Below are 26,555 nucleotides of genomic sequence, written 5' to 3' on the forward strand. Positions count from 1 at the left end.
ACACACACACACACACAAACCCCATGCCTCCTGCCAGTTTCACCTCACTGGCCCCCAAACAGTCTCATCCTGAGGAAGCAACCGAAGGGGAAGCTGACTGGTCACATCCTACGTGTTTAGGATGCCCCGTGGTTCTTGTGTGACCTCATGGCTGTGGCTCTGGAGGAAGCAGGAGGTGGCGGGTCATCATGAAATCGCCCTGGGTTGGTACACACCCACAGAGACGGCAAGCGCACGGGGATCTTACAATGAATAAACCCTCACGCTGACACGGGCCCTGGGTCTGTGCTGTGCCTCCCACAGCTGGTGTGTCCGCGGGCAGAGGGTAGGGGAGAGCCTGGCTGGGTGGGGGGTGAGCAGAGTGCCTAATGCTCGGGGTGTCCAGGGGTGCCATCCATCGGTGGGCGTTAGCAGGGCCGTGATGGCTCTGTGACTCCAGCGTGACTTCAGCTCACACAGGCGGGACCTGTCCTGGCTCGGGGCTTCTCAGCAGGACCAGGGTCCCCAGACCAGCTGGGTCGGACTTCAGGGGTGAGATCCATGTTATAGACTGAATCATCTTCCCCCCAGATCCAGCCTTCACCCCCATGTGACTGCATCAGGAAACAGGCCTTTGAGGGGGTGGTTAGGGTTAACCGAGGTCGTCATGCGGGCCCTCGTCCAATAGAATGCGGTATTTTTACTGGCGGCTGGAGCAAACGAGAGCAACCCGGCACCAGCATTCCTCTTTTTTAAACGTAACTGTGGCTCTTCAGGCGCTTCGCTTCTCCGAATACAATGCAGAAGGCGTGGGGGCAGCATGGCAGCTCTGGGTCACTTTTGGAAGCATAAACAACAGTGTTGATTATTGTAATTTGTGAACAAGATATCTCTCTTCATGTATTTAGATGATTTTAAATGTCATTTTTTTTTTTATCATTTTCACTTGGGCTTTCATGTTTTTCATCAGATGTAGCCTCAATTGTCTATGTATTGTGATACTATTGAAAACACTATTTTTTAAACTTTATTTCCAAGTGTTTTTGCCGGCTCACAGAAATATAACTTTTGGATTTTGACTTTGTATCCTGCAATCTTGATAAATATTATTAGTTCTAGTAGTATGTTTTTATTCTTTAGAAGCTTCTGTGTAGATCATTGTGTCAGCAAATAGAGACAATTGTACTTTTTCCCGCCAATCTGATGCCTTTATTATTTTTTTAAATATATTTTATTGATTTTTTTCAGAGAGGAAGGGAGAGAGATAGAGAGTTAGAAACATCGATGAGAGAGAAACATCGACCGGCTGCCTCCTGCACACCTCCCACTGGGGATATGCCCGCAACCCAGGCACATGCCCTTGACTGGAATCAAACCTGGGACCCCTCAGTCCGCAGGCCGACGCTCTATCCACTGAGCCAAACTGGTTTCGGCAATGCCTTTATTATTATTTAACTGGAGGCCCGGTGCACAAAAATTTGTGCACTCGGGGGGAGGGGTCCCTCAGCCCAGCCTGTGCCCTCTAACAGTCTGGGACCCCTCAGGGGATGTCCACCTGCTGGCTTAGGCCTAAGCTGGCAGTCAGACATCTCTCTGGCAGCCCGGGATCCCTCAGGGGATGTCCACTTGCCAGCAGGGAGCAGGCCTAAGCTGCAGTTGGACATCCTTAGCGCTGCTGAGGAGGCAGGAGAGGCTCCTGCCACCACCGCTGTGCTGGCAGCCGTCAGCCTGGCTTGTGGCTGAGCAGAGCTCCCCCTGTGGGAGCACACTGACCACCAGGGGCCAGCTCCTGCATTGAGAGTCTTCCCCCTGGTGGTCAGTGTGTGTCATAGTGACCAGTCATTCCTAGTCGTTCTGCTGTTAGGGTCAATTTGCATATTACCCTTTTATTATATAGGATATATTGGCTAGGACCTCCAGTATAAGACAGTCTGATCTTGTTCCTGGATTTAGGGTGAAAGAATTGAGTTTTTCACCAGTCAATATGTTATTAGCTACAGGTTTTCCATAGTTGCCCTTTACCCAGTTAAGGAAGTTTCCTAGTTTGGTGAGAGTTTTTAAAAATTATTAATACATGTTGAATTTCTTTCTTTTTTTTTTTTTTTTTAGTGATCATTTGATTTTTTTTCTTTTAGTGCATATATACATTTTGGGGGATACCCTATGTTTAATATATATAGGACCATTCCAATTTTCCATTTCTTTTTGAATCAGGAGAATTTGTGTCTTTCAAGGAATTTTTCCAGTTCATTAAGTTGTTGAATTTATTGGTATAAAATTATTTCAGTATTTTCTTATTGTCCTTTTAATATCTAAAGAACCTGTGGATAGCTTATGCATGTCTAATATTGGTTATTTGTATTTTCTTCTTCATTAGTATTGCCAGTTTAACAATTTTTCTAAATTTTTCAAAGAACCAACTGTGGGCTTTGTTATTTTTTCTGTTATTGTGGTTCTTTTCCTAGCTTCTTAGTTAGATCACTGGTTTTGAACTTACTGGCTTTTCTGTTGTTTGCATTTAAATTATACATTTCCCTCTAAAGTGATCTATTGCTCAATTGCATTGAATTATTGTGATCTAATTTAATTCCATTGTGACCTGAGAACGTACTTGGTATGATCTGAACCCTTTTAAATGTATTGAGATTGATGGGGCAGCTGATGAATTAGCTTGGTGAACAATCATCACAGGGGAGTGGGGCACTCCGAGGTGAGGGTGTGCCCATGGGGCTCAGGCTGCTGCAGCACGGAGTGTGAGGCCCAGAGCTGGGCACGAAGACTGGGAGGTGGGCAAGGAGGCGAGAGCGCCAACCAGTCTGAAGGGTGGTGCCATGCCCCTACCAGGAGGGTGTTTTGGTAAGAGATGAAGGTGGTTTTGGTTGTCGCCACGACTGGAGTCAGTGGTGATGGCCAGGGGTCTGAGAGACTGTGCTGTGAGCCAGATAATTCCAGAGTGAGGGCTGGTCCCGCGCCCAATGAGACTTTTCAAAGTTCCACCAAACTCAGCCTGTGTATCCGTGCTGGGTCCAAGGGTGCAAGTCACATATGACATTTAAAATTTTCTAGCAGCCACAGTAAGAAGGTAAAAAAGAGACAAGTAAAATTCTTTAGGTGATGTATTTTATTTAATCTGGTATATCCAAAATACTAATATTATTTCAACATATAATCAATGTAAACATTATTAATGAGATTTATTACTTATTTTTTAATAATTTTCAGTCCAGCCCTAGCCAGTTTGGCTCAGTGGATAGAGCGTCGGCCTGTGGACTGAAGGGTCCCAGGTTTGATTCCGGTCAAGGGCACATGCCCTGGTTATGGGCTCGATCCCCGGTAGGGGGCATGCAAGAGGCAGCCGATCAATGATTCTTTCTCATCATTGATGTTTTTCTCTCTGTCCCTCTAGCTTCCTCTCTGAAATCAATAAAAATATATATTTAAAACAAATGTTATTAAGGAAAAATTCTCTCCTTAAATGCATACTACTGGCTACTATATAACTTCCTAACATAAATTTTAAAAATAATAATAATTGTCAGTCCAGTTGACAACATCCAGAGCAGCCACATTGCAAATGGCCAGCGGCCTGTGGCCACTGAACTGGGTGGTGCAGGTGGAGGCCTCAGTTCACTTTTGTGTGAACACCACGCCTCTTGGGAAGTGTATGTATGTGGGTTTTCCAGGAACGCTGCTACTGTGCAAACAGGGGATTGAGGTTTGACTGTACTTTTTTTTTTTCTGGAGCGTTACCAAGAGTTACGCACCATTTGGGGAAGTGAGATCATCCCACAGCACCCCGTTTCCGCTGTCTGAGTCCCCAACTCAGCCCAAGCCCCAGTCAGCGCCATTTGTGGCTTCATGGTCGTGGTGATTCTACCTGTGGGGATAGGCAATGCGTTATTCCCTCCTGATGCCACTGGTTTACCCACCTCCAAACGTATGACCTTATAATACATTACCTTTATTTCCTCTATGGATTATAGCTAAGCGTTGTATTGATTTTTTAAAAATTATGAGTGTAGCCCTAACCAGTTTGGCTCAGTGGATAGAGCGTCGTCCTGTAGACTGAAGGGTTCCAGGGTTGATTCCTGTCAAGGGCATGTACCTTGGTTGTGGGCACATCCCCAGTAGGGGGTGTGCAGGAAGCAGCTGATCTACATTTCTTTCTCATTGATGTTTCTATCTCCCTTCCTCTCTGTAAAAAATCAATAAAAAATATATTTTTAAAAATTATGAGGGTAGGTAGGTTGTATATGTATACATTTCTTTTTTTAACCCTTTGCAGTCGTTTCTCTACTCTCAGCCACCAAAACTTTTTTACCGTTCCGGTCGTATGTCTGCTCTCAGCCACCACAGCAAGAAACCATACAAATCTTAACTCTATTCATTCATGTATCAGTTCATAATTTCTCTGAAAGCTCTTAAGTGTCTAAGCGACCTTGTCACTAACCAAAACATTGCCCTGACAAATCGGAGATATCAAAACTCAATATAAACAAACGCGGTCATTCCACACTCGCCATGTAAAACACCGTGGCGAGTCAGTCGCCTTTTGAGAGTGAAGAAATCGACAAGCTTCGGAGATACTTCGCAGAATTTCAAATAAAGCTTTACAAATTACGTTTAACTGTAATTAGGCATTCTCGCTTGTTAAGATATTTCAAAATAATACTCCAAAATGGCAAAAAGAAAGTTACCGAAAGAAGTGTACTGCGAATCTGAAAGTAACGATGAAGAGTTTTATTTTGGCACCTTGAATACTGACTCTGACGTAGAAAGTGATAACATTTGTAGTGATTCTACTAGTAGTGACGTAGTTCCAAAAGAGAATTAATAAATCTTGTTTATCCTTCATAATCTTGCATGTTATATATCACTGCTCTTTCAGTGGAAATTAATTTCGACCAGTACGACACCCGTGTCCAAATTTAATACGACTGCAAAGGGTTAAATATATTTTATTAATTTTTTACAGAGAGGAAGGAAGAGGGATAGAGAGTTAGGAACACCGATGAGAGAGAAACATCGATCAGCTGCCTCCTGAACACTCCCTACTGGGTGTTCATGCCTTTGACCAGAATCGAACCTGGGACCCCTCAGTTCACAGGCCAATGCTCTATCCACTGAGCCAAACCAGCTAGGGTCTGTATACATTCCTTACCAGGTTACTATAGGAGATATTGAACAGATCCAACTAGTACTAAACTATTGCTAATTATGAAAATACAAGCTATAAGTAAAAATATAAAAAATGTGAGTTACGCCCTGGCCAGTTTGGCTCAGTGGATAGAGTGTCGGCCTGCAGACTGAAGGGTCCCAGGTTCGATTCCGGTCAAGGGCATGTACCTTGGTTGCGGGCACATCTCCAGTGGGAGGTGTGCAGGAGGCGGCTGATCAATGTTTCTCTCTCATCGATGTTTCTAACTCTCTACCCCTCTCCCTTCCTCTCTGTAAAAAAATCAATAAAATATATATTTAAAAAAAAATGTGAGTTACAAGAAGGAATGTTGGGTCCACAGCAGAGAAGGGCCACCGCGAGGTTTCACCCCTCTGGTCTAGAAGCTGAATGAAGCCAGAGCTCATCCCATCATAGGGCACAATTGGCTTTTTTATATGAAAGTCACACCGAACGTTCTCTGATTGGAGCAAACTCAATGATGCCATCAGATTATTTTAGAAGCTAAAGCGCTCTTCTCAGAGCAGGCCTGTCATGTAGGATGGCTTTGTACATGCCATGGTCTCTTACCAGGCCAAGTATTTACCATAAAGTATCAGACCTCCTTTCGTCCGCTCACGTTGGATCCTTTTCCTGATCTTAATCTATCGATCCATCTGGGATCCTGAGTTTCCCCGTTGCGACCCACCCTCTGGGTGGGGCAGGCCGTGGTGGGTCACCGGAAGACCAGAGCATTAGACAATGAAATCACTTAGTTTGGCAGGAACGTGCTCTGTAGGAAAATATGTTTCATGCTTTCACCTTTTTCTCAATGGCAGCAGAGAGACCACCCTCGCTAGCACAGATGTAGTGAGTCAGATCAAGTGAAACTTTGTTTTTAGGGTGTTCCAAACACAGTTCAGACATTCTCAGGCCCTTTCACTCTGGTTTTGAGTCGTCTTTTTCCCTAATGTGATTTCACGGGCCATGGAGCAGGCACCTCATCACCGGCATGGTGGTGAGAGAGCAATACCTGTTGACCAAGTGGCTTTCTTCGTACTTGCCTCTTTGTTTCACATTTCAAGAGAATAATATTGGTCACCGTTTACCGAGCATCTTTTATGGGCCAGGCCCAGTGCCTGGTGTTTGGATCCTTTTAGGTGCGAATTATTGTCCATGTTTTATTTATTTACTAGTGGCCCAGTGCACAGATTCATGCACATTGGAAGGAAATTAATTAGAAGAAATATTTTATTTTATTTTATTTTTTAAAATATATTTTATTGATTTTTTACAGAGAGGAAGGGAGAAGTATAGAGAGTTAGAAACATCAATGAGAGAGAAACATCGATCAGCAGCCTCCTGCGCATCCCCTACTGGGGATGTGCCCGCAACCAAGGTACATGCCCTTGACCGGAATCGAACCTGGGACCCCTGAATCCACAGGCTGAAGCTCTATCCACTGAGCCAAACAGGTTAGGGCTAGAAGAAATATTTTAATATCACTGTTTGCTCTGCTATAATAGAAGTGTCAACCAAATTCATGATTGACAATGACAGATCAAAACACACACGTGCGATTAGCGCCAGCGAGAACTCTATATGTATCGCACATGCATGAGTCAGCCTAGCTTTTTATATATTAATTAGACCTGCTTTCTGATTTAGCTAAACTTTTTCCAGCCCAGTGAAGGACCCCAACTTCTCTTTCAGTTAATTGTCAGCTACACAGCAGTAAATATCAACACAAAGCAGATTATTATTGTAGATCATGCAGGGAGAACAAGGGGTGAAACATTTAACTGCAGCAGTGTTTGACTGTATTTTGTGCAGTGAGAAAACCTGAAGTCATTTTCAAGGTCCACCATTTCTTCTTTTCAGTTGGGTCAAGTTTCTAAATTTTCTAAATCTCCATTTTCCGGCTAATGAAAAGAAAATAGGATTCCACCGAGTCTCCTATCTATCTTCTGTGAGGATCAAATGAGGTGAGGCATGAAAAAATGCTTCATAGACATTTGGTTAAAGGGTAAAATGTTTCCACCTGGCTATAAAGTAAGTCGTGTTCCTGGGCTGAAGAAACTCCAAGGAGGCTAGTCACTAGGGAGAGGAAGCTGGCATTGCTACATGACGTCATTACCTGGCACCCACAGCCACCATTTCCAGGCCGGGCTGTGGGCCACATTTTGTGCCATGGGGTCTCGGCAGTGTCAGCTGCAATTTGGTGGGGTGTCGCTCTGGAGTAGTGGCGGGACCTGTGTCCACTTGGGGGAAAGCCGAGTGTTGCTTTGTTGGTGCCAGGTCCGCAGTGCTGTTTCTCTGTAAATGGCCAGTGTGCGTCATGGCAGCTCTTGCATTGAGCGTCTGTCCCCTGGTGGTTAGTGTATATCATAGCGACCGGTTGGATGGACACGTAGTATATTAGCCTTTTATATAGAAAGACTTTTTATTATATTTTTTATCGATTTCAGAGAGGAAGGGAGAGGGGGAGAGAGATAGAAACATCAATGATGAGCCCTAACTGGTTTGGCTCAGTGGATAGAGCGTTGGCCTGCAGACTGAAGGGTCCCAGGTTTGATTCTGGTCAAGGGCATGTACCTTGGTTGCAGGCTCATCTCCAGTAGGGGGTGTGCAGGAGGCAGCTGATCGATGTTTCTCAATGTTTCTAACTCTCTGGACAGATTTGTCTCTGGTTCTGGAGAGCCTTCATTATTGTCATCCGTTACCCAGTCTCTCGCCACCGATAGCAGAAACTGTTTATACTTCATTTTTGCTTGTGGATTGAGGACGTTGTGCACTCTAAATGAATTGAAAAGTCCACAGTTTATAAGGTACAGCACTACTTTTTTTGTCCATTTCATCGTTTTCCTTAGAATGGAACAACACGAAAGGAAGTGTATCAGTTTCGTTGGTTTCCTTCCTTTTCCTGAGAGAGGGCATTTCTAAAAGCGCCAGGAACTTGAAGACGAAGACTATTCGAATGACAAGAATACAATGTAACTGCAATGCTTTATGGGTTCGTGCAATTATATAGTTTTTCGTAGATTGACCTGCACGGTTTCCACCAATGAGATCGCTTCATTCAATGTGGACAAGACAGGGTGTTGACATCTAAGGTCCATAATAGATGGCGCGTGAAAAACGAGAAAACTCGTGAGCGGTCCTTAACAGATGGCGCGCGAAACACGAGAAAGCTCGTGAGCAGTACAAAAGGTGTTAATATATAATTCTCTTTTTGTTTTGTTTTTTGTTTGTTTGCTATAAATAGCTTTATTGTTTCCCTTTGGGCCAAGGCTTGGGAGAGGGCCCCAGGGGGGTTAACAGGCTGCCTCGTGGTTGCAGGGAGAGGCCCTGGCTGGAGCCAGCAGCCCGAGGAGGTGACCAGGTGCCGCCCATCTTCTCCGTGAGCTTCACCTGCTCACGGGGAGGGCTCTCCAGGGAGTCACGGAGCTGAGGGTCTGTGCGAGCAGAACCCAGGGCTGCAGGTCCGCCAGGGCCTGGTCAGGTCTCCAGGGCCACACGGCTTCCCCAAGTGCCACCCCTCACCTGGGGTGGCCTCTGCGCGTCCTGGGAGAGGGCGCAGCCGCCCCGCTGGGTTCGCATCTTCCAGAGACGCCTCTCCTTGGCCAACTCTCGGGGATGTGGCCACGCCCTCCAGAGCCGCAGCTCGGGGTGGAAACGGCAGCCCAGAGCCAGGCCGCTGGTGCCCGCAGACCAAGCGGTTGTCGGGCCTCCACCTCGGTGGGATCATTCTGAGAGTCCGGGAGCTCATGGTTGGTCGGCAATCGGCAATCGGGAGTTAAGGTAAAAATAGTGTTGGCTGGTCTCAGGCTGAGAATATCCAAGATGGTTCCGAAAGTGGTGACTAGAAGAGATTGGAGGCTGGAAGAAGGGGCGTCCTGAGTCTGTTCTGCCCAAACACTGTTGAAACAGGAGACAGACTGGGGGACACTGAGGACACTGCTATTATAATTCTCATCCGGCCCCTTCTCATCTGAAATTGTCCCTAGTGTTACATGTTTCTCTTTTTGTTTGTTGCTGTTTGTTTTTAATCTTTATCGTTGAGATTATTTCAGATGTCCCTCTTTTCCCCCCATAGCCCCCCTCCACCCCATTCCCGCCCAGCCCCAGGCCTTCACCACCCTATTGTCTGTGTCCATAGGTAATGCATATGTGCATAGAAGATCTGTTTAATCTTTTCCCATCCCCCCACCCCCCTTCCCTCTGAGAATCGTCTGTTCCATTTCAATGCCTCTGATTCTATTTTATTCACGTTTATTCTGTTCATTAGATTTCTTATTCGTTTATTTTGATTTTTAGATTGAATTGTTGATAGGTATGTATTTGTTGCAATTTTGTTGTTCATATTTATCCTTTTCTTCTTCTTCCTCTTCTTTGTTTTTTTAACACTAGAAAGACTGAAATTTAGTATATACCTATATTGCCCAAAAGCAGTCAAAGTGACTGCATTGTGAAGGAATAATATTGGAGCACTCTTCACTTATGTTCCTTAGCTTTTCCAATAACTCACTTCTATTCGACATTTCTTTCATGAATTTAGGGCGCAAAAGAAATAAACAACTTATTAGAACAAGTATCACTGCATAAAGATTCGAATAACAAGTACTAGTTTAGCTTATTGAGCAACTGCAATTTATCAAGTATCGACAATTTATCATGTATGTTATCATGTGACGGTAATCGAAAAAAAATGAAAACTGTTATTTCAATACAGAGCCGAACTGGTCATATAAGAAATTTACTCAATTCAATAATAAGAGTTAAAATTTCCCCCAAGCAGTCAAAATGACTGCTTTTGGGCAATATAGGTATAACACATATATATATACCGGAAATGAAGGAGGGGGAGGTAACTACAATTATTAATAAACGCATTTATATGTTGTACAAAAAGTCACAAAATTCTAAGACATTGTGTCCTTATATACATAATTGTTTTTCTAATTGAAATTAAAAAGCAGTCAAAATGACTTCCTTGGGCAATCTAGTGTTAAATTGATTTCAGAGAGGAAGGGAGAGGGAGAGAGAGAGAGAATCATTGATTGGCTGCCTCCTGCATGCCGGGATTGAGCCCACAACTCGGGCATGTGCCCTTGACTGGATTGAACCTAGGACCCTTCAGTTCATAGGCTCACGCTCTATCCACTGAGCCAAACTGGCTAGGGCTCTTCTTCCTCTTCTTTTTTTTTTTTTTTTTTTTAAATATATTTTATTGATTTTTTACAGAGAGGAAGGGAGAGAGATAGAGAGTTAGAAACATCGATGGGAGAGAAACATCGATCAGCCGCCTCCTGCACATCTCCCACTGGGGACGTGCCCGCAACCCAGGTACATGCCCTTGACCGGAATCGAACCTGGGACCCCTCAGTCCGCAGGCCGACGCCCTATCCACTGAGCCAAACCGGTTTCGGCTTCTTCCTCTTCTTAAAGAATACCCTTCAACATTTCATGTAATACTGGTTTGGTGGTGATGAACTTCTTTAGCTTTTCCTTATCTGTGAAGCTCTTTATCTGACCTTCAATTCTAAATGATAGCTTGGCTAGATAGAGTAATCTTAGTTGTAGGTCCTTGCTATGGACCTATAGTCTTATGGGCATTCCCTTGTAGGTAACTAACTGTTTTTCTCTTGCTGCTTTTAAGATTCTCTCTTTGTCTTTAGCCCTTGGCATTTTGATTATGATGTGTCTTGGTGTGGTCCTCTTTGGGTTCCTCTTATTTAGGACTTTCTGTGGTTCCTGGACTTGTAAGTCTATTTCTTTCACCAGGTAGGGGAAGTTTCTGTCATTATTTCTTCAAATAGGTTCTCAATATCTTGCTCTCTCTCTTCTCCTTCTGGCACCCCCATAATGCAAGAAGTTGTCCCAGAGGCTCCTTACATTATCTTCATATTTTTGGATTCTTTGTCTTTTTGTTCTTCTGGTTGGGTGTTTTCCACTTCTTCATATTTCAAATCATTGATTTGATTCTCAGAATCCTCTACTGTTGAATCCCTGTATATTATTCTTTATTTCAGTCAGTGTTTGCTTAATTTCTAACTGGTCCTTTTCCATTTTTTTGGAGGTTTCTTTAAGATTCTAGAGTAACCTTATAACTGTGGTTTTGAGCTCTATATCCAGTAGTTGGCTTTCTTCCATTTGTGATATGTCCGTCTCCGCATTTTGGCTGCTTCCTGTGTTCGTTTCTATGTATTGGGTAGAGCTTTTGTGTCTCCTTGAGTTGGTAGAGTGGCCTTGTGTAGTAGGTGTCCTATAGGGCCCAGTGGCTCAGCCTCCCCACTCACCTGAGCTGGGAGCTCTAGGTGCACTCCTTTGTGGGCTGTGAGCACAGTCTTGTTGTAGTTGAGACTTGATTGCTGTTGGTGTCACTGGGAGGAATTGGCCTCCAGGCCAATTGGCTCTGAGGACCAGCTGTGAGTACAGTGGGAGAGCTGCTGCGCAGGAGACACCCTTATGGAGCAGGACTTGCTTCAGTGGGGCCTTGGTGCTCACTGAGTCTACCCCTTGAGTGTGTCATTTATGGATGTGTAGAGTTATAATCTGGTATGGTCTGACACTGACACTGGGGAGGTCCCAGCATAGGAAAAATGATCCCTGAGAGAACCTCTGTCTGGGAGAAAGCTGCCCCGGAGTTCCTCCCCTGATGCCAGACAATCCAGTTCCTCCTCGTGTCTGTGGTCACGAGAGACTCGTGCTAGTCTCGTGCTGGAGCTCAGAGGAAGCAGGGCCTTATAAGTTCAGTTCGTGGTGCTGGTCTTTTAAGAGGAACAGCTGGGTCCCCAGCAGCCTCTGTCACTGAGCCCCAATCCGCACTGGTTTCTCTAGCCCATGGTTCTTACTGCCCGTAGGGATTTCTCTTCCCAGCTCTGGGACCCTGGGCTGGAGGTCTGGTGTGGGGTTGGGACCCTTTGCTCCTCTGGACTGGCCTCTGCAGAGACAATCTCCCTCCCAATTAAACAAGTGGCACATGTGGGTGCCAGACCAGCCGGTTCTGTGCCTCCTACCAATCTCAGTGTGCTGTTTTCTTCCCTTCTCTAGGTGTAGGACTTCCACTCAGCCAGCTTTCCAGTGGTTCTGGATGATGGTTGTTCTGTATTTTAGTTGTAATCTTGATGTGGTTGTGGGAGGCAGTGAGTATAGGTGTTTACCTATGCCGCCATCTTCCTGTGTTTTGTTTTGTTCTATTAAAGATCTTTCCATTGAATTAGTCTTTTCAAAGTACCAACTGATGTTCTTATTTTTATATTTTCCTGTGATGTTTTTGCTTTCAAATGAATTCCTGCTTTTATCATTAATTCTTTCCTCTTTTTTTCTTGTTTTATAAAACATTTAATTTGAATGTAAACTCATTAGTTCTCATTCTCTCTGGTGTTAAAAACATTTAAGGCTATGAATTTGGCTCTGGCTGCAGCACTGGCCATAGTGCAAAGCCATTACTGTACAGTGTGCTCGTCTTTACTACGCTTAAAAGGGCCCGTGAATGAAGTTTGGTTTCTGCTTTGAAGAATGTTGTATAATTTACAAGTGCTTATATTGTATTTGATTTTCCTTTTATTAATTTTTAATTTTATTGCACTACAGGAGAGTATATAGGGTTTGGGGCAATTTCTATTTGTTAAAATTTGGTTGAGATTTTCTCTTTGTGGCAAAAATATATAATTGATTGTTGCAAATTTCCTATGAATTAAAAAATATGTATTTTCAGTAAGATATAAAGGAACATAGTAGTAAAAAAACTTGGGAAAAGCTCATTTCTTAAATGTGATCTTTTTTATGTATTGGGCTTTGAATTTGGGTTTTCTTTTTTTTTTTAATATATTTTATTGATTTTTTTACAGAGAGGAAGGGAGAGGGATAGAGAGTTAGAAACATCGATGAGAGAGAAACATCAATCAGCTGCCTCCTGCACACCCCCCACTGGGGATGTGCCCACAACCAAGGTACATGCCCTTGACCGGAACCGAACCCGGGACCCTTGAGTCCTCAGGCAGACGCTCTATCCGCTGAGCCAAACCGGTTAGGGCTGAATTTGGGTTTTCTTAATGCATACAGATGTTGAAACTTTTAAAGCATAATTTAGTTAAGAACTTATTTTTCTGCTCCTTTCCACTGGGAATCCTGAGCTCACCCTTTTCGCGGTGTGTCCACAAGCACAGCAGCGTGTCTGGGCGGCCGGCCTCCCCTGGCGGCCCCATCAGTGGCTGCCCGTCTGCAGACAGAAAGCTCGTCCCATTCCTGTCACTTTAGACCCAGAGGCTTGGTCTTGAAGCGCTAGTCCTCACCCCTGAGAATGGGGTGGCGCCCCACCTTGTGGTCCCCTGCTCAGCAGCCCTGCCTCTCGCAACCTCCTCTCTGGGGCTGCTGTCCCCCAGGCTCACACCCCGGGGCCTTGTCGAGGGGACCTCACAGGCAAACCTCTGTACCCTTGGTCTTGGTTAAGCAGGTGCTTCCCCAAATATAGTGTCTTAAAGAAGCAGGAGCAAATTATGTCTTTGTAGTCTCCCAAGTGACTTAAAACCTGTGGAGTGTGTTTGCTGTATATGACACGGAAAGCTTTAGGGGGACTGGCTGGGTTTGGGGATGAAATACCCCACCAAGTTAGAATCCTGCCAACTGGGCAGGGCCAAGGCATTCCCGTTTCACCAGGACATTCCCAGGAGGGCATCCAGGTATCCAGGCTCCTCACTGAGTTGTCAACGCGTGGTCTGCCTTTTCCCTTTATTACGAATGACCTGCTCTAGGAATTTGACTACATTTTGTGTAAGTGCAGTCGGATCAGCTTTGCTTCTATAAATTCGGTGCCTTGAGTTTCTGAGTAAAGTTGCATTCTCTGAACAGTCACTGCTCAGTCTCAGACATAAACAGCTCCCAGTGGTCCGAGTGCAGAGCACAGGCCTGGGAGACCTCCTCTCACCTCCACCTCAGGCCCCCGTGTGGTTTTTTTCCTACTCAGGTGGCTTGTTCTGAGTCTCGTGGTTACGGAATTATTTATATTGTAAAGGGAGCATTTTCCCAGGCAATGGTTCGCTTTGCAATGTCTCATCTCCCATCCGGAGTCCCAGCATAAGTGAGCGTAGACAGTCCTTCCCAGGGTCCTTCACAAACTTCTCCCCCTTTCTGAAGGCCAGCTGGGAGCTGAAGGGCCGTGGTTCATGGTGGCTGTGGCCATCGACTCCAGTTCTCCCTGGAGGGGCGGCAGGATGGCCACAGGTGAACAGACGTGGACGGGGCAGGCCTCGGCTTTCCTGCGCTCGGCTGTGAAGCAGGAATAAACCCCCAGGAGTTCCTGGGAGGTCACTCACTCTCCAGTGTTCTCGTGCTCTGAGTGGGTTCCGATCATTCCCTGACACACTCAGAGCAAGGAATTTGGGACTAGAACATGGTCTGGGTCTGGGTCTTCAATCACCACGTCATCCCTAAACTGGATCCAGCTGCAAACATTCCCTCCGTGTCCGGACTTCACCTGTTTGATCCCGCGGATCCACACCGAGGGGACCGACTGTGAACAGAGGGAGCGGAGCCCTGGTGCCTCTCAACAAGTGAGGTGACAGATGCCGTGAGGGGGAAACAGGACAGTGACAGGTCAGGGTGAGGCCCGGAGGAGGCAGCTGAGGGGACGGCTCCGGCGCAGGTGGAACTGGGCCACGTCAGATGGCCACTCCCCAGGATGGACAGGAAGGTGGGGGACATGGCCTTTCTGTCATCTGCCAGCCCCTTACCTGTCACATGACCATACCTAGAGGCAAAGGAACAGGAAGTTAAGTCCCTCACCAGGCAGGCGGGGGTCCTTGGCAATACAACCGTTTCTCAACCAGAAGGGGGAGCAGCAGGGATGCGGGAGGGCCTGTGACCTGCTACAGCCCAACCACCATTGGCCGTGGGGCAACTCAGCCCGAAGTTTTCCAAGGGCCAGTGACACTCAGGTTCGGGATGTGGGACTCCCCTGGGGAGCCAGTCAGGTTCCGTCCCCCAGCTTTTGGACAGCGGGCCTCGGACAGGGACTCGACAAATCCAGGCACGATGCTTCGGCTTTTACGTTTTATTCTGCATTCCTCTCCGCCTGCTCTGGAGCTCAGCGTGGCTGGGAACTGAGCCCAATCCTGCTGGAGTTCTGACGGCCAGAATGTGCTCCGCCCACGTGGACCTTTCCAGAACAGTGCACTCACGGCTTCGACTCCCCTGCCTCCTCCTCTCCTCGTGCCCGAACAGGAGAATCTGACAACCCTGAGCCCAAGAGTGGATGTCCAGCGCCAGCCTGGGCAGCAGCAGATGGTTGCTGTCCAGGGCACCCAAACATCCGGTTTCCCTAGCAACCACAGTGCAGGTGTCTGGCCAAGAAGGGAATGTCTAGCCGGAGGCCCTTGCCTGGGACGCCTGGGCAGAAGGAAATGGGCTGTGGATCCTCTTCAGGTAAGAATTACTCCCTAAGGACAGCACTTGTAATATTTGTATCCATAAACTGGTTTAGTAAAGCAATTTATAGCAATACACATCCCAAACCATTTTTCAAAATTCTCATTTAGCTTTTTATTCATTAAAAATGATTTCCACCTTTGAAATTTACCAAAAAGCATAGCCTGTTTTTTGCCACTGTGAACACATCATCAGACAGGTCATTGTTGGTGTCATGTGAGCATAACAGGAGACTGCGCAGAAGTGTCCTCTGAGGGAACCGACGGCCCCGATGAAGCGAGGCCGGGGGCGGCTGCTGGCCCTCAGCCTCTCTCGTCACCGGGGGCTGCGGGGCCACGGCCGCAACCTGAGCCGCCCGGCCGGAGCCCGGCCTGGAGGGAGGACTGGCAGGGAAGGCCAGGCGGCCTGCAGAGCGCAGGGCTTACTCTGAGGACTGTTCCGTGCTGGTGGGAAGAATGCAGGTCGGGCGGGGGGTGGGCAGTGGATGTGACAGGCTCACCACACCCTGAACCAGAGGGTCTGGCTGACACAGGTCTCTGGGTCACAGAGGCCGGGTTCCTCGGTCCAGGGCACCAGCCAGTACACCCGACACCAGGCATGGACATATGTGCCCCTCACATAGGCTGGCATGGAAGTGCATTTTGGGAATATGGTGGCACCAGATTTCATACCAGGTCCTGAGACTTACTACTTCAGCCATTGTCACCCAACTCCCTCACCCCCATGACAGCAAGAACACTTTAAAGTTCTCATGAAAAATGTGGGAGAGCCACAGGGCAGCGCGGAATACCTGCCCACGCCTGCAGTGGAGGCCACTCGGCACCCCTCCCCGGAGCGCATCTGCAGGCGCCACAGCCAGGAGCTCCCCGTCGGCAGTGGCTCTGGGCTCGCGGTCCCGGCCACGGCGCGACCCAGTCAGCCAGGCCTGGCCCCTGAGGTCCCCAGGACCTGACTCCAGCGAAGCTCACACTGGTCAGACATGTCCTCAGCCCCTAACGAGCAGCCGGAAGGCGGGAGTCACAGGAATGATCTTGCCAAGAACACTGTGAAGTCCCGATGACTTTCAAAGGAAAGGACTGACCAGGCGCCGCTGGGAGCAGGAGCGTGGAGGACACGAGGAAGGAGGTGACCAGATCCAAGGGGTCAGGTCCACATCTGCCCAGAATCCCTGAGGATGGGCCTGCGGTGGCTCCGGCTCCGGCTCCGGCTCCGGCAGGGGCCCCGCCCTGCACCTCCGTGCTCCCTCCGGCTACATCCGGCAGAGCTTCAGCGGGAAGTTCTCGGTGATGAGATGGTCGCCCTGAAGCAGCACCACGACGTTAACCTCAAATTCTGAGAAGACAAAGGACAGGCCGAGAGGCCCAGGATTCAGTGCGGCCGACAGCCTCCCTCTTCAGCCAGCAGCACACACTCACTCTGGTGATAAAAACGCCCTTAAGTTACGTTATCTGGAATTGGTTTAAGTCAAATCATGGTCTGGTTTAAAACCAAAGATCCTCTCTGGACTAAACGTAACGCACCTCACAAGATTTAGGGGGGATGTGATGTTAATAGGACGCAACGGCCTTCGGGACGGGGTCCCCTTTGCTCAGAGAATCGGCTCAGCAGAAGCTCCCAGGCCTCACACCTCCGCACTGGGGGCCTCGGCCGTGGGCAGAAGCTTGTCCACAAACACCGGTTTCAAGTGACTAATGGCCACGGAACTGTCCCGGATTGGTCCCCGCCCTGCCTGACCTCATGCACAGTGCTGGCTTGTCCACTGCTGTGCTAGTTCCCGTCAGTTTATCATCCCCACGCCCTAGCCTCACCGACCCCTGCCCCGGCCCCATCGTCCCCTGCCCCGGCCCACACCGTCCCCTGCCCTGGCCACACCAACGTGGCTGCTGGCGTCTCCCTGGGTGACAAGGCAGTGCCCTCAAGAGCTGGGACTGCTGGCGGTGGACCCCGCCCCAGCATGGCAGCTCTGTGAGCTCCGTGGAGTGACGAAGGACCAGCACTCTGAGCTGTGCCTGACCCGAGCGGACTGCGTGTCTGTCCCGGGCAGCCCCTTCTGTGGGCCACGCCCGTCTCAGGACTGAGGGCTGGGGGCTGGCACTCACCCACTTTGAAGTTGGTGGTCTCCAGTGTGGGGCAGGTGAACAGCCGGGGGAAGACCATGTGTATGGGCACGGAGAGGCCCCGGCAAACATCCCCGTCGGCGATCTGAATGTTCTGAATCTCTGTGGCGTCCCGGGCGTAGCCTTCTGCACACCCTGGGGGAGGGGCGAGCACCATGTGGTCAGAAAGCAGGACCGTCCAGCGAGCCTCCCACAGCCATCAGGACGCCGTGACCATGAGAACCTGCGTGGACACACTCCCCACTCCCCACTCGCCAGGGTTCCCGAGAGTCCCCTCCCTCACAGCCCGTCCTCCCTCTGTCACTGGGGCCGAGGCTCCCGGCAGGAGGCAGCGCAGGGCCCTCACCACAGGTCTCCACGCGGACCAGCTGCAGCTCGATGCTCCGGACGGCGGCCTCCGAGCTCTCCACCACCAGCTCGCCCGTGAGCGGCTGCGTGATGACGCAGTTGGTCGAGTTCAGATGTCCTCGGACCAGGAACTTGGGGAGCAAGGCTCTCTAACACAGGACGAAGACAAGGGTGTCAGGACTGGAAATGACTCCAGTCATTCAAGATAAACAACAACGGGAAACCAAGATGGATAATTTTGTTAAAACCCACGGGACCCTGCTTTACAAAATGGGGAAAAGGTAGACGAGTACTTGCATCTTCTGTCAACTTAACTGAGTGCCTGAGTTCCTGCAGATGCAGCCCCGCACGGGCCCTCCGCCACCCTGACCGCGAGGTCAGACGGGAAAGCTCCTCACGGAGGAAATGACGTACAAAAGCGTCTGAGAAGTATTTAACTCAACTAGTCACACCCACACGCCAAAAAGTTTAAAAAAATAATTTAAGCCCGGCTGGTCTAGTGTCAACCCAGGAGGTCACAGGTTCGATTCCTGGTCAGGGCACATGCCTAGGTTTTGGGCTTGCTCCCCAGTAGGGGGCATGCAGCTGATTCATGTTTCTCTCTCATCAATGTTTCTTTCTCTAAAAAAACCCCCCAAAAAACAAAAAAAATATTTTTTAAAAAGAACTTAAAATGTTCTGTGTAATACAATTTTGAAAAGTTGACACAATTATTTTATTTCAAGAAATGCAGAGAGAACAGTGCTCCTCCGTGCCGGACTGGGAGCCCGTGGGCCTGTCTCTGGGGGCAGGAGACTGGGCCCAGGGGAGTGATGATGTGGAAACAGGTGAGGAGTCCCACACTGCTGTCACGCCTTCAGCTCGGGCTGGTCCAGTCGCTGGAGATAATTCAGAGTTAGACCACCGTCCACAGAAACGTCACGCGAGCCACACATGTGACCACATACGTAACTCAAATGTTTCCAGTAGCCACATTTTAAAAAGTAAACAGGTAAAATGAGCCAATACATCCAAAACAGTATCACGTCCACATACAATCAATATTTGAAAAGTACGACGTTATGTTCTCTTTCTCAGGCTGAGTCTCGGGCACCCAAACCTTCCGCCCGCAGCGCCTCAGCTCAGACCAGCGGGCACCTGTGGCCAGGGCCGTCCTACTGGACAGCACAGGCCTGGGACTGAAGGGCAGGGAGCTGGAAAGAAGTCTTCATTCAAGGCCAAGTTCTAAAAATAACTAAAGTAAAAGCAGCTACTTGTTTAGAAAAGTAAGCACCAGTAGCACCACATTAAAACTCTTTTAAGCAAATGAACAATGAAAAGCTCTCAAGATCCAGCTGAAGAGCCCACCAGCGGCCCGCTCCTGGCCCAGCATGATGAACACACAAGTCCAAACAGCCACCCCCACAGGCAGAGCCACGGCGCCACGGAGGCCACCCCAGGGGGCATTTCTGAGACTGTGGTTGACGATGACGCTCACCAGAGTTCAGGGACTGCAGCCTACAGGGGCTCAGAGCGCTGAGGGCGAGCGTGCCCAGGAGGCACGGGCGTCAGTCAGACCAGAGGTGGGGGCCCTCGGGGGCAGGGCAGCCAGGGGAGGCTCCCAGGTAACGCACCAGAGGGTGGGCCACTGGCCTCATGCAGCCTCTGACACTAGCACTTGCCCAGGTGGCCTGCAGCTTCCCTAACGGGGGACTTTCCACCCAGGAGACACCCGGAGCAGGCTGGGCAAGGAGAGAAGCGTCCCAGGGCACTTTGGCCACAGAGCAGGAGCCCGGTGACCCAAAGACAAGCTGCCCGCACACCCTACCCTGGGAGAAGCTACAGGGCCAGGCCTCCGCCCCCTGTAACTCCAAGCTCAGCTCCCCGGCCAGAGCGCGTTTATAACCAGAACAGATTCTCTGGGCCAAGGACAGGGCCTAGCAAGACCATACGTCTCAGGTCCTCATCTGCAATATAAACTAGCAACCAAGAATCGATACACACTTGAGGAAAGTAAGAGCAAGCAAAGGAGGTATGCACTCTACAGAGAGAACTACCCCTGGGAAACAGCACCCCACAGGAGGCGGGGATGATGGCGCTGCCTCCGCCACGCCACGAAGAAAGGGCAGCGTGAAGGAGGAGCCCTGCGCAGGAAGGAATCATGGTGGTGAGGAAGCATTCCACCCGGAGCGCTAAATACCACTGAGGAGCGATCAGTGAGCGGGGCCTGAGCCCAGGGCTCCTCTGGGATGCGTCCAGGAAATGATACCCGAGACAGTCCCAGGACTGAAGGCAGGCTCGGCCTCCCAGTGCAGGAGACCACTGAGTGCCAGACACACCGACTACAGCCAGATCAAAGCCTGGGCGAGTCCCCTGACATTTCCCAGCACAGGGAGGGGAGAGGCGGGGAGTTTGTAGGGGAGGAGGGATAAGAGGGAGGAAACAGCACTCACACAACGTGAGGACCAGATTGTCATCAGTATCACTGGGCACTAGAAACTCAGGGAACGAACTATTTAAGGGCAAATGACATTAGAGCTGGACTTTTCTACCTAGACTAGGATTCAAGTGTGGGAGCAAGTCAGGGGTGTTGCGGCCACTCGAGGGCTCGCGCTCACGCCCCACCCTTTCTGAAAGAAGGACTCCAGGATGTATTCCAGCTAAACGAGTACAAAGTTGAGAAAAGAAGAAAACGTAAGGGAGTAGCACCAATGGCGAGCAATGACCATGGTAAAACTCAGTGAAGGCCGCGGAATGTGACTGTGAAAGTTCAGGCGACGACGAAGAACCGGTCTGTACGCCAATAAAGACTAACGGTGGGAAACATGAAACTGATGACAACCGAACGTCGATTTCAAACACAACAAACAAGGCGGAGCGAGGAGAGAAAATGCAAAAACGTTACAAGCCTTCTGTCAGACGGAGCTGATTCTCAGTGTTATTTAAACTTATAACGTCCATGTGTAGCTGAACATTTAAGGGTAATGACCAGGAGAGGAGAAACAGGATGTTAGAGAAGAAAGGAACAAACAACACTAAGAACAGAAAGAAACAAAGACAACCTTAATAAATCAGGAAAAGGAACAATACAATCCACCAGAGCACAGGACAAGGTGGAAGGAACACGGTCTTCAAATCAGGAAGAATGGTTCCGCCATGGGCTGCTTTCCTCTCTGCTCACCACCAATTCCTCTCTCCCGCTGTGACCACGTTTTCTATCATCTAGGCCAGCGGTTCTCAACCTGTGGGTCGCGACCCCTTTGGGGGTCGAACGACCCTTTCACAGGGGTCGCCTAAGACCATCGGAAAACACATGTATAATTACATATTGTTTTGTGATTAATCACTCTGCTTTCATTATGTTCAATTTGTAACAATGAAATTGGGGGTCACCACAGCATGAGGAGCTGTATTAAAGGGTCGCGGCGTTAGGAAGGTTGAGAACCACTGATTTAGATTCTTTATAAGTAAGAAATATAGACTTACTCTAACCAACTTAAGAAAAAGTGGGGCTGACTGGGACAGCCCTAGGGAGCTCTCAGGGCAGGGTGAGGTGGTAGAGGTGGGGCCAGGGCCCATCCCTACCCACACTGTCCCCGGGAGTGTCCTCGCAAGGTTGCTCCCTGCAGATCAGTCTGACGGGCCCCCTGGAGTCGGGTGCTCCAAAGCAGGGTGGGCAGTGGACGTTCTGAAGACCGCCTACCACACGCCCTGCTCCGCTGTGGCTCTGAGGGATGAGGCCAGCCTCACGCGGGAGCCCCAGTCCCGAGCCTGCCTTCAGCCCGACTGATCGACAGGGCTCAGAGAGCAGGTGCGGGGTGGGAGCGAGGAAGAACAGCTGTGTCCGTGGAGGCGGAGAGACAGGTGGCCACACGCAGGTGGTGGGGACTGGGCTCAGGGAAGACTCTAACCACAGTGCAAAACTAGAAGATGTAAGAAATAATAAACATATATCCTAGGAAACTTTCCACAGTATGAGTCTCCTAAGAAGTTTCTGAGTCTAAAAAGAAATCAAAGTAGAATTCCAGACTGTTTGGGGTACAGACGATAATCAGGAATCTCCTCTCGGCAGCCAAATGAAGAGCCGTCGGCACCAGCCTGCCAGTGGGAGCCAGGGCTGAGAAACACCGCTGGCCCGGGGAGGGAACGCTACCTCTTTGACATTCTGCAAGGTTTCGGGCGTGATGGCGAAGTCCACGGGACTCGGAGTCAGCTTCCCCTTCTGAGGCTGCAACGGGAGGGAAACCACAATCAGGGCTTGAGGGCCAGGAGTTCTGTGGGTCAGACTCCTTCCCTCTTTAGAGACAGGAAGGGCGGCACAGTGAACCAGGAAGAGCTTGGCACCAAGAGGCAGGGTACGTGGGCTCTGAACGCACGAGGGAACGAGGCTACCGTGGATGCGGACAGAGGGGGCAGCCGCCGTGTGAGAGCCAGGGACCCAGGGCTGTGAGCATGACTGTGTCGCCAGGTGTCACACCGAGGCCAGCGCTGCCCGCCACTGCGAGGTTTCATGCCCGAGGCCCCAGCTGCGCCGCAGAGGACTCCCGGGAACTTCCCGGCGTCTCCCGGTGGGACGGAGGCTCCAGTTCCCGAAGGTGACACGGAAAGGCATTTGTGAACCTGATGTCACTGCTGAGGGTCAGGGGTGGTAGGAGGGGCGACCCACCCGCCCCGCGTGCCCCCGTGTGTTCTTGCTGGGTCTGCCACGCTCCACCAGGCTGGGCCATCTGAGCTGTCTGCCGTGCAGCCTGAGGGGTGAGGATGAGTGCCCCCCAGCATGGTCACTGCTAACAGAGGTGGGTCCCCTGCTGGGACTCCTCAACGGGGCACAAACCCCCCAGGTGCAGCGCCATGCGAGCCCATGCACCACCCAGGGGACGCCGGGCGCAGGGAGCGACACCACGCGGGGACTCGTGCCGGGCACAGGGGGCGACACCACGCGGGGGCTCGTGCCGGGCACAGGGAGTGACACCACGCGGGGGCTCGTGCCGGGCACAGGGGACACCACGCGGGGGCTCGTGCAGGGCGCAGGGAGTGACACCACGCGGGTGCTCATGCCGGGCACAGGGAGTGACACCACGCGGGGGCTCGTGCCGGGCACAGGGGACACCACGCGGGTGCTCGTGCTGGGCGCAGGGAGTGACACCACGCGGGTGCTCGTGCCGGGCGCAGGGAGTGACACCACACGGGGGCTCGTGCCGGGCACAGGGGACACCACGCGGGGGCTCGTGCCGGGCGCAGGGGGCGACACCACGCGGGGGCTCGTGCCGGGCGCAGGGGACACCACGCGGGGGCTCGTGCCGGGCGCAGGGGGCGACACCACGCGGGGGCTCGTGCTGGCCCCGGCCGCTGGCAGCGAGGGTGACAGGCTGCCTCCTCACTGGGAGCAGTGAGCCCGCAGGCCCGTGGCCCTCACCGCCGAGTGCACGATGAACTCGCAGGTCTTGGTCAGGTCTTTGGCCAGCAGCGACCGCTTCATGTCACAGCGCAGGGTGTACTAGACGGAAACGGGGAAGAAAACGGCAGTCAGCGTCATTTGTTTCCATCTTAGAATATTCAAGGAGACAGTCAGTGTTTCAGCGAAACGTAGTCTAATAAATGTGTATCTGAAATCAACATACACAGAAGGGTGAGTTAGTGCTCAAAATGAAGGCATTTCTGTATTTAAAAACACACGTTAAGGGTACCCCTCAGCGACTCCCACGGCCATCCTGTGGTCGGACCCACAGACAGGGGTGCAGGGTCCCGCCCGCAGACAGAGCAGGCCGAGCGGAGGGTGAGGAGGAGCAGCACTGAGAGCAGCAGCCAGTGAGATCTGCAAGCCAGTGATATCAGCTCTGCCACCCAAGGGGAGACCTGGCCTCGACGCTCTGCGAGTCGCTAGTTCTTTGTCCATATCCCTATTTGGCTAAGTCAGCTTGGGTTGGATTTCTGTAACTTGCAAATAAAAGGGTGTGAATAACAGGCACTAACTTTTGGTCACAATGTTTCTTAAGTGTGAAAGCATAATTAATATACAAGGCAGCTGGTGGTAAGTCAGGGAGGGTTGGACAAAGGGGGAGGCGGAGGAAAATGCTGATGCTATGTTCCAGGAACTGTGTTTCGCTCAGATGTACTATCTCAGTTCTAACAATAGAAATGTAAGAATTCTCAGGGCAAGGGCAGTCATTCAGTGACCATACACTGGCACACCCTCATGCCGGCTGTAACTGTAACTGAGCACCTCAAGCCAAGACCTCATCCGCCCCTCGGAGAGGCCGCGAAGGCCGCGGGGGTCACAGGGGTGGGCTCTGGAGTCACACCTGCCGGGCAGGAGCCCACGCACCCAGTCTTTACGCAGCTCTGTAATTCGAGCTCAGATCTGTCTGCGAAGCCTCTTTCCACCTCATCGTGATCTTTCCCGTCACTACAGCGGGACCCGGGGGCAAGAGCGGCAGGAGGCAGAGTGGGCAGACTTGAGCAGGGCACAAAAGAAGGTGCAGGTCCCACCTTTTCCGACCACCAGGAAACACAACAGGCATGAAGCAAGAAGATGCTGGCCCGTAGACTGAGAGCAGACTCCTAGGAAGGGCACTTTTCACTGTAAAAAGGGTGACTAGCAGGGAATGGTCTCTACCAAGACCGAATTATCAGCTAAAACTTTATTATTAAATCAAAAAATTCCTAACTTCAGCCCTTTTGCACATAAGACAACATGTGTCTCGTCTCAGTAAGCAAGGGGGCCGCAGCAGGACTGACATCACAAAAGTACCCTTCTTACCACTGACTGAAGGGAAGTCTTTCCCCCTCCCTCTCTCTCTCTCTCTCTCTCTCAGTCATGCCTCCAAACACAGAGACAATAGCAACTGTGAAGGACATCCGGAACCACAGCGGGGGACAGGAAGTCATAAATTCACTTCCCCGCGTTTACAAGGTTTGTTCAATAGAGGATACAGCCTATGCAGCAGGAGCCTTTGGTGTTAAACAGAGAGATGTTTATGCGAATAAAAACAGACAAGCTGGTCAGTGCCGAGAGGAGGCCGATCTGTCACCCAGCAATGAAAGCGCCCTTCACAGCCCGTGTGGCTGCACAGAGCGCGGGGCACTGGGGCTTTAAGAAGCTGCAGCGTGGGTCCTCCGGGCTCCTGCTGAAAACAATGGTCACACAGGAAATGTGCCCCGGGGGAGCGAGACGCGGACACGGAGCGCACGGCTCACGGCAGGAAGCGGGGTTACATTCCAGTCCACCCACACATTTCCGGTGGAAGGACCACCAGGACCACTGCCTGCCGGGAAACTCACCTGAATGTTGACAAACACGCCATGGTAGGTCTCGTACAGAACCTTGTTCCCCTTCACGTGCAGAGGAAATTCAAAAGGAATTTCGGTTTTGCCGCTGGGGAACTTCCCCGGCTTCACCATCTCGATGGTGCTGTTGATAATCTGGATCGGCTGCAAAGAGAAGCCACTCAGTCCACCGCCCGGACGTTCTGAGCCCCCCGGTCTCTGAGTCTCATCCCCGGGGGGACAGGGCCCGGCCTGTGAGGTGAAACTCTAAGAGCTAAGGTAGAAAAATGGGACGGCCCTGAGTGGGAATGCGGTTAACGAGCCCCTCTTTCCTCTTCCCTCCTTAAATTTGAAAGTTAATATGTCCTTCAGGAAAAGGAAACTATAAATACAGAAAAAGAGTTCCCATTCTGGAATTCGGAATCCACCCTAAATAACAAAAAGAATGGCCACTGCTCTTCCAGCACGTCATATCCAGCAGCAGCCGTGCGCACAGGGAGAGTGACAGTCCCGCTGGAGGAGGGTGAGGGCAGGACCACCGCATACCTCTGAGGAGCGCGGCCTTTGTCATGGCCGGCTCAGCCCTGACCGCTCTCCTGCTCCTATCCAAGCAAGCCACGTCCAATCAAGGATCTATTCAGAATCAGCGGACATATTTTCCAGCTTGGTTAGTAACTATTAAAAGTGTGACTATCACTGCACCATTTGCAAAATACCGACAGACAAGTAAAAACCACCACAAACATGAGTACTGAACCGATGACGTGCACCAGGCATTCCTACCTTCACGGAGTTGTAGAAAGCTTCGAACACACCCACGCTCTTGGCGCTGAGCTGGAGGTTCACGGTGCCTTCCACGGTCAGGGAGAGGCCCTGGTGCTGCACGGGGTCCTTCCCGCTGATGACCACCACGCCCGAGAGCATCTCCTAGGAGAGGAGGCAGCCCCGTCAAACGAGGTCCCTTCAGCCACCTTGTTCATCAGCAAAAGCCAGCCTCTCTCACCCGCAACTTGTTCAAAGGTGCAGACACTGACCAAGCACTTATTACAGATCAGACACCAGGAGGCCAGGAGAGAAGGAAGGGCCCCGGGTACGGGCCCGGGTCCAGGTGAGGTGGGGGTGGGTACTGATCATTACAGGGCAGGCTGGGCACCCAATCTCATCCCCTCTCAGCCTTCCAGAAACATCTTCATTTCCGGCTCTCTTCAGAAGGAATGCAATAAAATAAAACCCTCATCTTGAGGTTCTCCCTCAAGGATGCTGACGAAAGTGACTGCACACGT

General features: G+C 50.4%; 1 protein-coding gene across 4 annotated transcripts in view; it reads right to left on the reverse strand.

The window, feature by feature from the left end:
- Positions 1-3,102: 3,102 nt before the first annotated feature.
- VPS26C (VPS26 endosomal protein sorting factor C) overlaps positions 3,103-26,555 on the reverse strand; it is a 36,408-nt gene continuing 12,955 nt past the window's right edge. For 2 of the 4 annotated variants that reach the window (XM_059686449.1, XM_059686447.1), the window contains 7 exons: positions 26,056-26,199; positions 25,288-25,437; positions 23,423-23,503; positions 22,160-22,234; positions 18,026-18,176; positions 17,662-17,814; positions 15,595-16,894 (listed from right to left, as the gene is read on the reverse strand). In XM_059686449.1, the coding sequence (XP_059542432.1) occupies positions 16,812-16,894; positions 17,662-17,814; positions 18,026-18,176; positions 22,160-22,234; positions 23,423-23,503; positions 25,288-25,437; positions 26,056-26,199 (837 nt within the window). In that variant the 3' untranslated portion in view covers positions 15,595-16,811. Of the gene's footprint in view, positions 3,857-15,594; positions 16,895-17,661; positions 17,815-18,025; positions 18,177-22,159; positions 22,235-23,422; positions 23,504-25,287; positions 25,438-26,055; positions 26,200-26,555 lie in introns of those variants that run through there. The other 2 variants (XM_059686446.1, XM_059686448.1) reach the window with 2 other exon arrangements.

Source organism: Myotis daubentonii, chromosome 3, assembly GCF_963259705.1.
Source record: "Myotis daubentonii chromosome 3, mMyoDau2.1, whole genome shotgun sequence".
Classification (NCBI taxonomy): domain Eukaryota; kingdom Metazoa; phylum Chordata; class Mammalia; order Chiroptera; family Vespertilionidae; genus Myotis; species Myotis daubentonii.